Genomic DNA, 13,249 nt, shown 5'->3' with positions numbered 1-13,249 from the left:
CTAGTGGGTTTTTTTTTTCTTGGTTTAGAAAAGACTTGCTATGTGGTAGCAAGCCACTTTGAAAATGATGTAATTTGCTACATCTCACCTTCATTAAATGAAAAGTTAAGTGGACTCAGACTGGTTAGTGTGTGGTTGGGAGACCATGAAGAAATTACAGAACTGTAGGCGAAGCTTAGAAGTAGAGAAAGTAATGGCCAACCACTTCTGTGTTGTTTTCAAATAAATCTACGTAGATAATAATAATGATGATGATGATGATGTTGGAAGGGACCTTGGAGGTCATCAAGTTCAACCCCCGTGCTCAGGCAGGAAACCCTATACCAGTGGTTCTCAACCTGTGGGTCGGGACCCCATTTGGGGTCGAACGACCATTTCACGGGGGTCGCCAAACAACGCAGTCCGCCATTTTTTCCCCCTTTTACTTAGCTGTGCTACTCCCTTTTATTCTATTGGCTTTTGAAAGCCAATAGAATAGACTCTCTTGAATAGAGTCTAATTCTATTGGCTTTCAAAAGCCAATAGGAATTGTCCAGGCTGTCTTTGCCCTGCTGAGCCCGCCAAAAGTCCCATTCTGCAAACGGTGCTGCACCAGTTGAGTAGTCCTCGATTTACGACCAGTTGGGGGTCGCGGCATTAAAAAGGTTGAGAACCACTGCCCTATACCATTTCGGACAAATGGCTGTCCAGTCTCTTCTTAAAAACCTCCAGTTTTGGAGCATTCACCACTTCTGGAGGCAGATTGCTCCACTGGTTAATTGTTCTAACTGTCAGAAAGTTTCTCCTTAGTTCTAGGTTGCTTCTCTCCTTGACTGATGAATAAATGTAGTCTCCAGGAGTCAAATGAAACTTAAACTCAGTTTAATTCCATTTTTGTTTGTTTCTCTACAGAGAAGCGGAAATTCTGAGATCGGGTGTTAGGAGTAAAATAGAGCAGTGGTTCTCAATCTTTTCTTCACCACGGACCCCCTTTAAATACCTTTTGTGGCCACAGACCCCCAAGACTTAAGATTTAAATCCTAATATTTCTTCTTTGCGCCCCCCCCACGTTTCTGCGGCCCACTGGTTGAGAACCACTGAAACAGAGAACCAATCTTCTTGGCAATACCTGTTAAAACCTTTTAGAACAGATGGTGTCCTCAGCACTTCAGCTGATCTTGATTTTAATTAGACTAATTGGATTGTCTGTGCTTTCGTGGAACTGAAGATTACTTGAATTATAAGGGGAAGAAAAATATAGAGGTCTTCATCAGAATCGTCCTGATTTTATTTTGCAGGTGGCAGAGAGCCTCTGCACCGTGGAAACTTGCGCTTTGATATGGTACCAACAAGAAAAATTAATTCTGTTTGTTGCCCCCAAAGCTGTTTCAAAGAGGCATCTTTTTAAAAAGCTCCAGGAAAATCTCCCTAGCTATGCAATTCCAGATGAGGTTTTGCTGATTGATACTTTGCCATTTACATCCCATGGTAAATATACGTATATATGCCTATGTATATATATTTTAAAGATAAGAACCTTTATTGTCGTTTTTTTACTATGAGTATACTAACCCACATTAAAAATGAAATTCTGTTGCCTGCTCTCAAAAGAAAGTACAAATCTACCAATACACATACATAACACACATATATATATATGCCACATATATATCACACACAGACACACATATACACACATACATACATACATATATATAGTAGTAGCCAAAATTGTGGAAACCTTTTGGGAAAAGTGTACAGTAGAAATGCCACCTTTGGTTAAGTTTCCACCCATTTTTCTTCTAATTTCTTTATAACTGTAGCCTTATGCACTTACTACTATTTTACATCGCTTTCTGGGCAACCAGTCAACTCTTTGCACCATTACTTTAATTTTATTAACGTTTTACAAGCTCACTAAATGAAAGAACACAAAAAAAAAACCCAACCAACTTGATAGCGATCACATAACACACTGACAAATGTCCTCCTCTCAGCTTCAATACATGACATCAATCACTGAACCCTACTGTGATCTGATTGGCTCATTGCCAAAACAAGATGACACCCGATTGGGTCTCTAAACACTCATGTTCATTGGCTACAATCAGATGAAGGAAAGCTACCTCATATCAACCTAAGCAAGTTGTGCTTCCTTTTTCTGGTTATTTGGCTATCACTTTTCATAGAATGCAGCACAGATAACTGAACAAATTTTGTTGCATTACATTCTTGATTAAATTATCTTTCCATTGATACATAATTTTATGGTACTACTCCCCCCAAAAAGTGGTGTTATTAGCCATCAAACCTCAAAAATATACTTTTCCCAAAAGGTTTCCACAATTTTGGCCACTACTGTATACACACACACACACAAATATTAATCACTGTCCATTTTGAACACATAGTGGAAAGAGGAGATTTGAGAGTTCACAAGTTTGATGCTATATGGAACAAAACTGGCTGAATCTGGATGTTCTGCTTCTGTTCTGATGCCTCCTCTCAGAAGGTGACAAGGAAAACAGGTCGTGAAGAGGATGTGTGGTGTCCCAGGCAATCCTGGAGACTTTGGTCAAGGATCGCTTACATGCCATGTTTGATTATATTTACTTATTTATTGACTTTATAAGCACCCAATTCCATCACAACTTTGAAGGCATGAACTAATTAAAACAGAGTGATATAAAACCAGACAAGAACAAATGTACAGATAGAACACCAATTCAATCAGATCAAACATCCCACGAGGGAGCCGTCTGCCACGCTAGCTCATTAATTCAGAAACTGATTGGGTGTTTTCTTAGGCTTCCAAATGTAAATAACATTTTATTGGAACATCTTGTTACAAAAAGAGCTTTTTTTAGGGCGTAGGAAAACCTGAGAGCTTTTTTTAGGGCGTAGGAAAACCTGAGAGAAGCCAAGTCAGACTGATTATGTGCCATCCAGTCAGCGTCAAGTCAATTCTTACGGATCACATACAGACATTTTCTCCAGGATGACCTGTTCGTTTCTGGTCCTTCAGGTCTTCGCGTGCGTTCATGACCAGTTTGCTTCTGGTCATCCTCTTTCCCTTTCCACTTTCCCCAGCATTATAGACTCCTGAAGGGAGTTGAGAATGATCATCATTTGTGTCTGGTTATTTGTGCCTCAAGTGAGAAGTCTGGATTCCCTCGCGTTTCTTTGCTTGGCTCTCCAGGGTATTCTCCAGAGTTCAAAAGCATCAACACTTTTTCTACTTTTCCTTATCCAAATTTAACTTCCATAGAGTCTCACACGGAGAACTATTCCCTGTACCATTCTCATATTTGTGGAAATACAGGTACTCCTCAAGTTACAACAGTTCATTTAGTGACCGTTCAAAAGTTACAATGGCACTGAAAAAAGTGACTTATGACAATTTTTATGAGCGTTGCAGCCTCCCCGTGGTCACGTGATCAATATTCGGATGGTTGGCAACTGGTTCATATTTACGACCGTTGCAGTGTCCCGGGGTCATGTGATCAGCTTTTGCAACCTTTTGACAAGCAAAGTCAACGGGGAAGCCAAGTTCGCTTAACAATAATGTTATTCACTTAACAGCTGTGTCAAGAAAGATGGGGCAAAACTCACTTAACAAATGTTTTGTTGAGTGACAGAAATTTTGGGCTCAATTGTGGTCTTATGTCGGGGACTACCTGTACATCTGAATATATTTTCCAAGGCCTTTTTGATTAGTGTACCAAGTTTTAGTTTGTGGAGTATTTCTTGACTGCTGGTTGGTTTGCTAGGAAAGCTGATGGCATAAGACGGAAGCTATCCACCATTTACACATTCTAAAAAAGTACACAGTCGTACCTCATTCCCTTGATGACCTGGAGTCAGTCTATTTCTCTGTGCTTGATCCAGACTGTGGCTTCCTGAATTATATATTTGTTGTTGTTAGTTGGGAAGTCGTGTCCGATCCATCGCGACCCCATGGACAACGTTGCTCCAGGCCTTCCTGTCCTCTACCATCGTCTGGCGTCCATTTAAGCTCATGCCTACTGCTTCAGTGACTCCATCCAGCCACCTCATTCTTTGACGTCCCATTCTTCTCTTGCCCTCAATCTTTCCCAGCATCAGGCTCTTCTCCAGTGAATCCTTCCTTCTCACTAGGTGGCCAAAGTACTTGAGTTTCAGCTTCAGGATCTGGCCTTCTAAAGAGCAGTTAGGGCTGATCTCCTCTAGGACTAACCACTTTGATCACCTTGCAGTCCAGGGGACTTACAGGAGTCTTCTCCAACACCATAGTTCAAAGGCCTCAATTCTTTGGCGCTCAACCTTTTTGAATTATATATAGGTGTTGCGTGAAGACAATGAGGTGTTCTGAGATTCCCATTTTTCTAAGCAGGTTCCTCGACTTGACATGGTTGGCCCAGTCCAAGGCAAAAGAAAGCACATTACTGTCTTCCTTTTGTTATTCTTTGGTTTTCTCAATTTTCTAGGGTACATCAGCAATAATGTTTCTTGTTCTTTGACTTATTCTAATGCCGGCTTAAACATCTGGCATTTCCGTACCATTTAGCGCTATAATCTGTGTTGGATGATCCTAAGCATTATTTTAGTAGTATGTAAGAAGTCCGGCTAACTTGAATTGATAGCTAATCTGTGTACCGCTGATTTGTGTTCTAACCAGAGTCTCAGCATTCAGACACTGCATGCTATGATGATGTTCTTACATTTCTTATTCAGATATATCTGTATTATTTTAAAGTAAGTGTCTGAATGTGTGTGTGTGTATGTGTGTGTGTGTGTGTGTGTATTGATTGTAGTTGTACTTTCACTAATGTCATTTGTGGACTCAAACACACGTGGATTGTGCCTGCAGTGCAGTGTTAAATTACAGTAAAGATAATAGGACTGTTTTGTTTTAATATAATGAAAACCTGTTTTATTTTTTGCTTTGTGCCAAGGCAAAATTGATGTGTCCAAGCTGAACCAGATTTACAGCAGCCACCTGAATTCTCGAAAAAGCGACAGCACACTAAGCGAACAAGAACTGTGGGAAAGCTTACAGGGTCTCTGGCAGGTAGTCCATTAAACTGCATTATTCACATACCATAAGAATTCTCTTAAGTATCCATATTTTAGTCATTTGAACAAGAGAGAAAAAAACAGGAATAAATATTCTTGGATCTCCACATGGTATGTGCTATAGCTTCTCTCATTGACTTGGATTCTTTGCAACAGCTTTGGAGAAATCATTATATTTTCCTAAAAACTCAGAACTCAGATAATGGTAAGCAGTTGTAATGAATAATGCTGTGCCCAATGAGCCATTAATGCTTGCCTCTCTGGGATAAGTTGAAACGTGACTCATTTTTTAAATAAAAGTATGAGCAAAATAATCCAACAGATCCAGCTTTTCTGCATAGATTGAATATCAAATATTCAAAATATCTGTTTTATTCACTGCACCTGTTTCTAATTTGTTATAAGTGAGAAGACATGTTGAAGATTAGCGCCCTGTCTAATAAGCAAGCATCAGAACAGGATTAAATTAAACTAAACATTGAGCTTCTAATTTTCATGAGCTAGAATCCATATGCAAGTGGCAACATATGCATTCCAATAGGTTGCATCCTTCTAAGGTGCTTGCATGTTGTTTCCCTATATACTGTAAAATTATAAAAGTGGCTACAATCCTTTATAGAAGTTCCTATCCATTTTATTCTACTAAGATGTTCAACCTGTAATGCATAAAATTTGATCAGATACTGTACCCAGAAATGTCCATGGAAATTAAGCATATGAGTCAGTTACAACTTTGCTCATATGGTGACTTTGTTCTCATCATTTCATTTTAATACTGTTGCTTTCTTTTTCCCAGAGGTTTTTATCTGCTTTAAAAGATTAAAAGATAGTGTTCTTACCTAGCTTCAGAGAGCTGATGTCTCTTCTTAAGTAATGTCTATAGCAAGGGTAGGCAACCTTGGCTCTTTTATGACTCGTGGACTTCAACTCCCAGAATTCCTGAGCCAGCATGGCTCAGCTTGGAAACCTCTCCCTTTCCCCTCAGCGTGGCTGGCTCAGGAATTCTGGGAGTTGAAGTCCAGGAATCATAAAAGAGCCAAGGTTGCCTACCCCTGGTCTATAGCCTGTCCTTGTTTCTCTTTGAGTCTGTTGGGTCCCTACTGCTTTGTAGATTATTCACTTGCTTTGCTACTAGGTACGTACGTCTGATGTAAGTTAATGCATACATGACAACCATTTGTTTCTTCCTTTCTCTCCCTCTGCTCCCAGTCTGTTCTTAATCTTCCAGATGGTTCCAGTTGTATTTTGGAAGAGTCACAGTTCTTGCCTAGCGGTGGGGATTCTTTAAAATTGCTGCAGCTTCATGATGAAATTGAACGTATGGTAGGTAGGCCTATTCCTGACTTAATAGAAATTATTCTCAATCATTCCATTAGTGAGATCTACAAACATGTCCTAAAAGCAGCTTTCCCAAGTGACCACCTTTCTATAAGCAGTCATGGTGCAGTAAAAAGAAAACTGGGTGGCCCTCCCAGTGAAGAACCCAATAATAAGTGTGTGGAGCTTAACTCCGAAAGCTCCCTGAAAACCGAAGTAGCCACCATAGGTTTTATTGCAGTAAGTCGTGGAAACCACTTGGTGTCTGTCAGTGAGCCTGTGACGAACCAGATTGAAGCAGAACAGGCAGAAAAGAATGGAGTGTTGCAAAAGAGCAATGTCAGTGTAAATATAACAGAAGGTTATTCTGCTGGAGAAAATTTGAGTGACGCATACCTTGGTGAAATTACCCCCAAACTAACGGTGCACATAAGATGGACCTCGGACCTCGGCAAATGTGTTGATGCCTCTCCGCTGCTTGTAATCCCAATTCCTGACGCATTGTCTGCTTTTGTTTATATTGGATCTCATTCCCAAGCGATTCAAGCGATTGACTTATATTCAGGCAAAGTGAAATGGACAAGGAACCTTGCAGGCCGGGTTGAGTCCTCCGCGTGCATATCTAAGTGCGGAAACTTCATTGTGGTTGGTAAGTATTCCAAATCCTTGGTAGTAAGCATAAGTGGCAAAATCAGACAGTAATATTTTGGAACATAAAATGCAATGAACAGTGTTGCAGGATCCAATCTTGATCGGACACCAGGACCAGAGGTTTAGTCTTCTGAGCTTCTGGATTCATCCTGGAGCTCATTTTCAGGGAACTTCTGCTATGGGCTATTCTATGTGTGGTATTTATAGTGTGCCCGTTGTATGTGGCCTTTTAGGTGTTGATTGGGGTGTTGATGACTAACTATCAAGTCATTGGCTGTTGTTTCCTTGTGCTGCCAAGCCCTTAGGACAGGGGTGTCAAACTGGCGGCCCGTGGGCCAGTTGCATCATGCAGAGGCCGCGCCCACCCCAGCTCCAGCAATGTGAAAAAAAGTCACGATACATCGTGACACGTCACATGATGTGACGAGTTTGGCACCTGTGCCTTTGGAGGATGGGCTCCAGCACAAGTCCGAAAACTCGGAAGACTAAACCTCTGCTCCCTGGTTGGATCCTGCAACATTATCCTGGGACACGTATATTTGCCTTCATTCATGAGTGAACAGTATTGTAGATTCAACAGTGATGACTTTATGAATTCACCTTAATTGTTTGAATGTTTGGAAACTGGTTTAATTTTGTCTGCTGCAAATGAAATAAGTATATACAGGTACTCAATGTGAAAAATACTTTGAGATTAGACCCCCCCTCCTGCAGAGTCAGAAAAGCGTCAGCACCAGGGGGCTCCAGAGAAAGATCAGCATTGGCAAGATGGTGGACATAGTGTTACAATCCAAACTCTGATCCTTTGGCATATGCCTGCCTTGCCAATTTTCACCACAAGGCATGCAGACTTTTCTTGTGATCAGAACTGTCTGTTTTGAACTTGAAAATATTTTTCGCATCTCTGATTAGAACACTTTTCCAAATGCACCTGTTTTCTCTGGCCGTGATTTTATGCAGGTTGTTACAACGGATTGGTATATGTTCTCCGAAACAGTAATGGGGAAGTCCACTGGGCATTTCCCACGGAAGATGCCGTGAAAAGTTCTCCCGCTTTAGATCCTTCCACGGGATTAGTCTTTATTGGATCTCATGACCAGCATATATATGCTTTGGATATATATGTAAGTAAACGTGAATGTCAATGTCGAGAGCTAGTTTTGTCCAGTTTGGTTAAGGCAGGGATCCCCAACCGCCAGGCCACAGCCCTTTCGGAACTGGGCTGCACAAGTGGCAGTTGAGTGCCTGCACAAAGCTCCATTTGTCCAAGCGGCGTGTGTGCGTGCCCTCCACTTGCACAAATGGAATTGCGTGTGTGCGCTTACCCGTTGCTAAAGTGGAACCATCCTCTCTTTCCCCCCCCCTTTCCCCCCACTGCTGCCACCGGTCCACAAAGCTAGTGGGATCCACTGGGTTAAGGGCACTGAGCTAGAAACCAAGGGACTGTGAGTTATAGTCTTAATCCCTCCTTAGGGATGAAGCCACCTCAGTTTATTTCGGGTCTGTCACTCCCTCTCGCTCAATCCTAAGAAAAAGATCATGGCACACCGGTTCGAAAATGTTGCCAAGAAAACTCCGTGCATCTGTCAGGTAGTCAGCAGGAATGAAGACTGACTCAAAGGAACAAAATTAAAAACACACCTAGGACTGTTGGCATTAATGATACTTCCAGCCTAGTATCCATTTCATATCGAATGCCAAATCAGAGCACTTAGAACTGCAGCCTTAGATATTGATGTTTAAAAATCTAACTCCAGTTCCAGAATATATTGTCAACAGGAGCTATAGATCACAATCAGCTATTAGCCTTGCTTTGGTTTTTATGGAATTATTAAAAAAAATTAGGCACCACTTCTTGTTTTAAATCTGCCAAAATACAGCACTGACAATGCTAGCTGTTTAATTATTTAACCACGCCATTATTTTTTTGCTTCTGCTGAGGAAAAAAAAAAAAAACCATGAAAGAGCATACACATTTGCAGCCTGTGGTTCTTCATTCATTGTTTCCTCCATTGCCTACACCAGTGATGGCGAACCTTTTAGAGACCGAGTGCCCCAAAACCACCGCCTGCCCCTGCGCCGCCTCCCATCCTGCCTGCTCCACCCTTGCCCGCCCCCTGCCCTGCCTGCCCGTAGGACCACACACCGCCTCCATAGCCCACCACAGATTGCCCGGGTGGCCCTGCAGCGCCATGGCAGCCACGCCCTCCACCCACATCCTTCAGCATCATCTGCACGCTGGTCGGAGGGCGGAGTCTGGTCCCTGCTGTCTGGCTATGTTCTTGGATGCACTGCTCTGTGCAGGCCACGCCGGGGAGCGACTCTCCTCCAGGGGGGCTGCTGGTGAGAAGGGGGCTGCGGGGGGAGGCAGGGCTGGGGCGACAGCACGTGTGCCCACAGAGAGGGCTCTGAGTGCCGCCTCTGGCACCCGTGCCATAGGTTCGCCACCACTGGCCTACACCAAGCAAGAGTTTGCTGCTTGTTATGCTACCTTTATTATGCACGCAAGCTATGCTGCAGCATTATTTTAAACAGAATATTTAAGGTACATCCTTGTGTATTTTGTGGTTAGTTTATGATAGACAGCGGATCGTTCTTCTGGAGAGAAGCAATTTAAATACTGATGTGATAGTAACTATTTGACTACTATAATGTGTAATAATCAAAATAACAATGTTGGAACTGATATAGATTTAGGAATTGCTACAGAGCGCAAGAAAGCCAGTATAGAAACCAGGAGACCAGCAAGTTCTGGCCCTGCCTTAGTCAAAAAGATTGAATGACCTTGGATGGATGGCAAACTACTTCTGAAAAATCTTGCCAAGAAAACTGCAGGGATTTGTCCAGGCAACCTCTGAATCATATACGATTGAATGAAAAAAAAACCCACCAAAAACCCTGAGCATAAAAGATTCACATAAAGAGAATATAGTATTTTGAAATGGATTGCTCTACAGTAAGATCCTGTATGTTAACCTTAAATTAAGGTGAGTCACAATACTGAAATGTAAATGTTGTTATTTTGACAGAAGAAGGAATGTGTTTGGAGGTTACACTGTGAATCTGGAGGCATATTTTCTTCTCCTCATCTAAATCTGTTGCCACATCACCTGTACGTTGGTACCCTGGGAGGACTGCTGCTTGCTGTTAACCCTGTACGTAACTTTCTAGTTCTGCATGCATGAAGTTCTGGATTCACTAAAGGTGTTAAAATCTCCAAATAAAGGGGCTACAGAGAAGGAGACTTTTGATAATGACATTACAGTTACTGAACATATACCCCTGTTTTTTTTTCTGATGCCAGGTTTTCCAACTACCTTAGCATATATTAATTCAAAGTAATTATACAAATGGCACATGTTAAGGCAGTGGTTCTCAACCTTTCTAATGCCGCGACCCCCTAATACAGTTCCCCATGTTGTGGTGACCCCCAACCACTTATACATCACCGGGTGCCAAGGGCGTGGCCAAAGAAAAGGGGAAAAAAATGGCGGACAGCCTTGTTTGGTGACCCCCGTGAAATGGTCGTTCGACCCCAAATGGGGTCCCGACCCACAGGTTGAGAACCACTGTGTTAAGGGATCAGAAGCTTATTATTTTACTGATCAGCTCCTTGTAAATTTAATTCTTGTGGAATCGTAACAAACTATGCAAAATGGTGTAGTACCATGGTGGCGAACCTATGGCACAGGTGCCACAGGTGGCATGCAGAGCCCTCTCTGTGGGCACGTGCGCCATTGCCCCAGTCCTAGGCCTTCAGCTGGGTTTTATAAAACCTTTCCGCTTTAGTCCTCCACCACCATGTGGAAAACAAAAAGGTTCAATCAATCAATCAATCAATTTCAGCTTCTCACAGGAAAAAAAAGATCGCAAAGTTGGAATTGATTGAATGAAATTTTTAGTCCCACCCAGTCTGCCATTACCACCGCAGCCACACCCACCCAATTGGCCACACCCAGTCAGTGGGCTACGCCCACCCAGCACCCGACGCTACATAAGTGGGTTTTGGGTTTCAGTTTGGGCACTCGGTCTCTAAAAGGTTCGCCATCACTGGTGTAGTATATACAGAGATGTACACAAGTAAAAATTAAGTGAGTGCTTTTGCAGAGGTCTTATACTGCGATACTGAACAAGCACTCTTCATTATTTAATATGATTCCACGATATCTTATTTCAACCATTGATGCTTTTTCTTTAAAATATATGGAATATAATAAGAAAGCAGGGGCAATCAAACTCCTGCAGAAATGGAGGTGGTTGCTCCTTTGTTAATCTGTTTTAGAGAGAGATTCCTATGAGTAGGAGGTATAGGGATTGACCTTGAAGGACAGGAAAAATCTGCTTAAGCAGGGCTTGAGCTCAGGCCAGCAAAGTAATTTGAGAAAACAGGGCCTTCCCTAACTCATGTAGATGACCTGAGGGAGCGGGAAGCACATTCCGACTTGCAAGATTCTGTAACTATAGCTCTTACAATAAAAGTAGTCCCATCCTATATGGCAGTGGTTCTCAACCCTTCTAATGCCGTGACCCCATAATACAGTTCCCCATGTTGTGGTGACCCCCAACCACTTATACATCACCGGGTGCCAGGGGCCTGGCCAAAGAAAAGGGGGGGAAAATGGCAGACAGCCTTGTTTGGCGACCCCCGTGAAATGGTCGTTCGACCCCAAATAGGGTCCCGACCCACAGGTTGAGAACCACTGCTATATGGCCTTGTTTTCTACTATGATCTACTTTGTAAGGTTGACATATAGGTGTTTCTGTGAACCTGAACTTAGGAAAATTCTCCCCCCCCCCCCGGTTGCTTTTTAGTTAGTTAGTTAGTTAGTTAGTTAGTTAGTTAGTTAGTTAGTTAGTTAGTTACTATGTTTGCTTGTTTCCAGTCTTTGTCTGGGTGCCTTAATTTCCCATTAGTTTAAACATTTGGAGCGTCGTAAAAGGCAGCTGGTGTTAATTGTTTGCTTTTGCAGGTTATGGGGAAAACTGTTTGGAAAACCGTTTGTGGAAAACCTGTCTTCTCATCACCCCATTGTGACAAAGATTACGTATATGTTGGCTGCGTGGATGGAAATTTATACTGCTATAGTCACTTCGGAGAAAAGGTTAAAATTATTGTATTATTGAATAGTTGAAACTTCTACCACAATTAATTTAATCTGGTTTTTTTTACTATTAACTTCATGTAAATAATTGCAAAGAATGCATACTTACGTGGGTTTGTCATTTTCCTGTGTATTTAAACATTTTGCCTTTTTATAATTATGTAAGCAACTCTCCCATATATATCTTGATCCTATTTGGGCTCTACTGATAGGAAATGGCTGGATAGATGATAGACAGGCAGGCAGGCAGGCAGGCAGGTAGGTAGGTAGGTAGGTAGGTAGATGATAGATAGATAGATAGATAGATAGATAGATAGATAGATAGATAGATAGATAGATAGATAGATCACTGTCCATCTTGAATACATAGCAGGAGGAGGAAGCTTTAGAGTTCACAAGGTTAATAATGTATGAAATAAAACTGTGACTGAATCTGGATGTTCTGCTTCAGATACCATGAAGCCTCCTCCTAGAAGGTAACAAAGAAACAAAGAAATATATATAATAAGTAGAATAGTGACATCATAGTGACTGAGCATAGAATGCCACTGAGAAAAGATCCCTGAGACTGTACCAAACTGGACTGAGGAAGCCTTTGCTATGACCTAAAGCAATGGTTCTCAACCTTTTTAATGCCGCAACCCCCCAACTAGTCATAAGTCGAGGACTACTCAACCGGTCGTAAGTCGAGGACTACTCAATTGGTGCAGCACCGTTTGCAGAATGGGACTTTTGGCGGGCTCAGCAGGGCAGAGACAGCCTGGATAATTCCTATTGGCTTTTGAAAGCCAATAGAATTAGACTCTATTCAAGAGAGACTATTCTATTGGCTTTCAAAAGCCAATAGAATAAAAGGGAGTAGCACAGCTAAGAAAAAGGGGGGAAAAATGGCAGATTGCGTTGTTTGGCGACCCCCGTGAAATGGTCATTCGACCCCAAATGGGGTCCCGACCCACAGGTTGAGAACCACTGATCTAAAGAAACCCTTTAAATCCCCATACTGATTCCTATGACGCACTGGTAAATTTACATTTCTTCCATTCTAGTGAAATTCTGTAAAGCTAATAACCCAGTTTATAAAGAGTACAATTTGGACACCCTCGTGCTGATTTCTGCAGATTCGCATGGGCTTTGTCCTTTTATAA

At 42.0% G+C, this 13,249-nt stretch overlaps 1 protein-coding gene across 3 annotated transcripts in view; it reads left to right on the top strand.

Annotated features, from left to right (window-relative positions):
* Nucleotides 1-13,249, top strand: part of AASDH (aminoadipate-semialdehyde dehydrogenase) — a 29,588-nt gene that overhangs the window by 12,678 nt on the left and 3,661 nt on the right. For all 3 annotated transcript variants that reach the window (XM_039331124.1, XM_039331126.1, XM_039331125.1), the window contains 6 exons: nucleotides 1,278-1,467; nucleotides 4,914-5,029; nucleotides 6,244-7,000; nucleotides 7,963-8,126; nucleotides 10,032-10,157; nucleotides 11,973-12,104. In XM_039331124.1, the coding sequence (XP_039187058.1) occupies nucleotides 1,278-1,467; nucleotides 4,914-5,029; nucleotides 6,244-7,000; nucleotides 7,963-8,126; nucleotides 10,032-10,157; nucleotides 11,973-12,104 (1,485 nt within the window). The remainder of the gene's footprint in view (nucleotides 1-1,277; nucleotides 1,468-4,913; nucleotides 5,030-6,243; nucleotides 7,001-7,962; nucleotides 8,127-10,031; nucleotides 10,158-11,972; nucleotides 12,105-13,249) is intronic.

Source organism: Crotalus tigris, unplaced genomic scaffold, assembly GCF_016545835.1.
Source record: "Crotalus tigris isolate CLP2741 ecotype Arizona unplaced genomic scaffold, ASM1654583v1 scf7180000024434.1680833, whole genome shotgun sequence".
In the NCBI taxonomy this organism is placed as follows: domain Eukaryota; kingdom Metazoa; phylum Chordata; class Lepidosauria; order Squamata; family Viperidae; genus Crotalus; species Crotalus tigris.
Note: the sequence above shows the minus strand (reverse complement) of the source record. Positions and strands in the feature narration are given on the sequence as shown.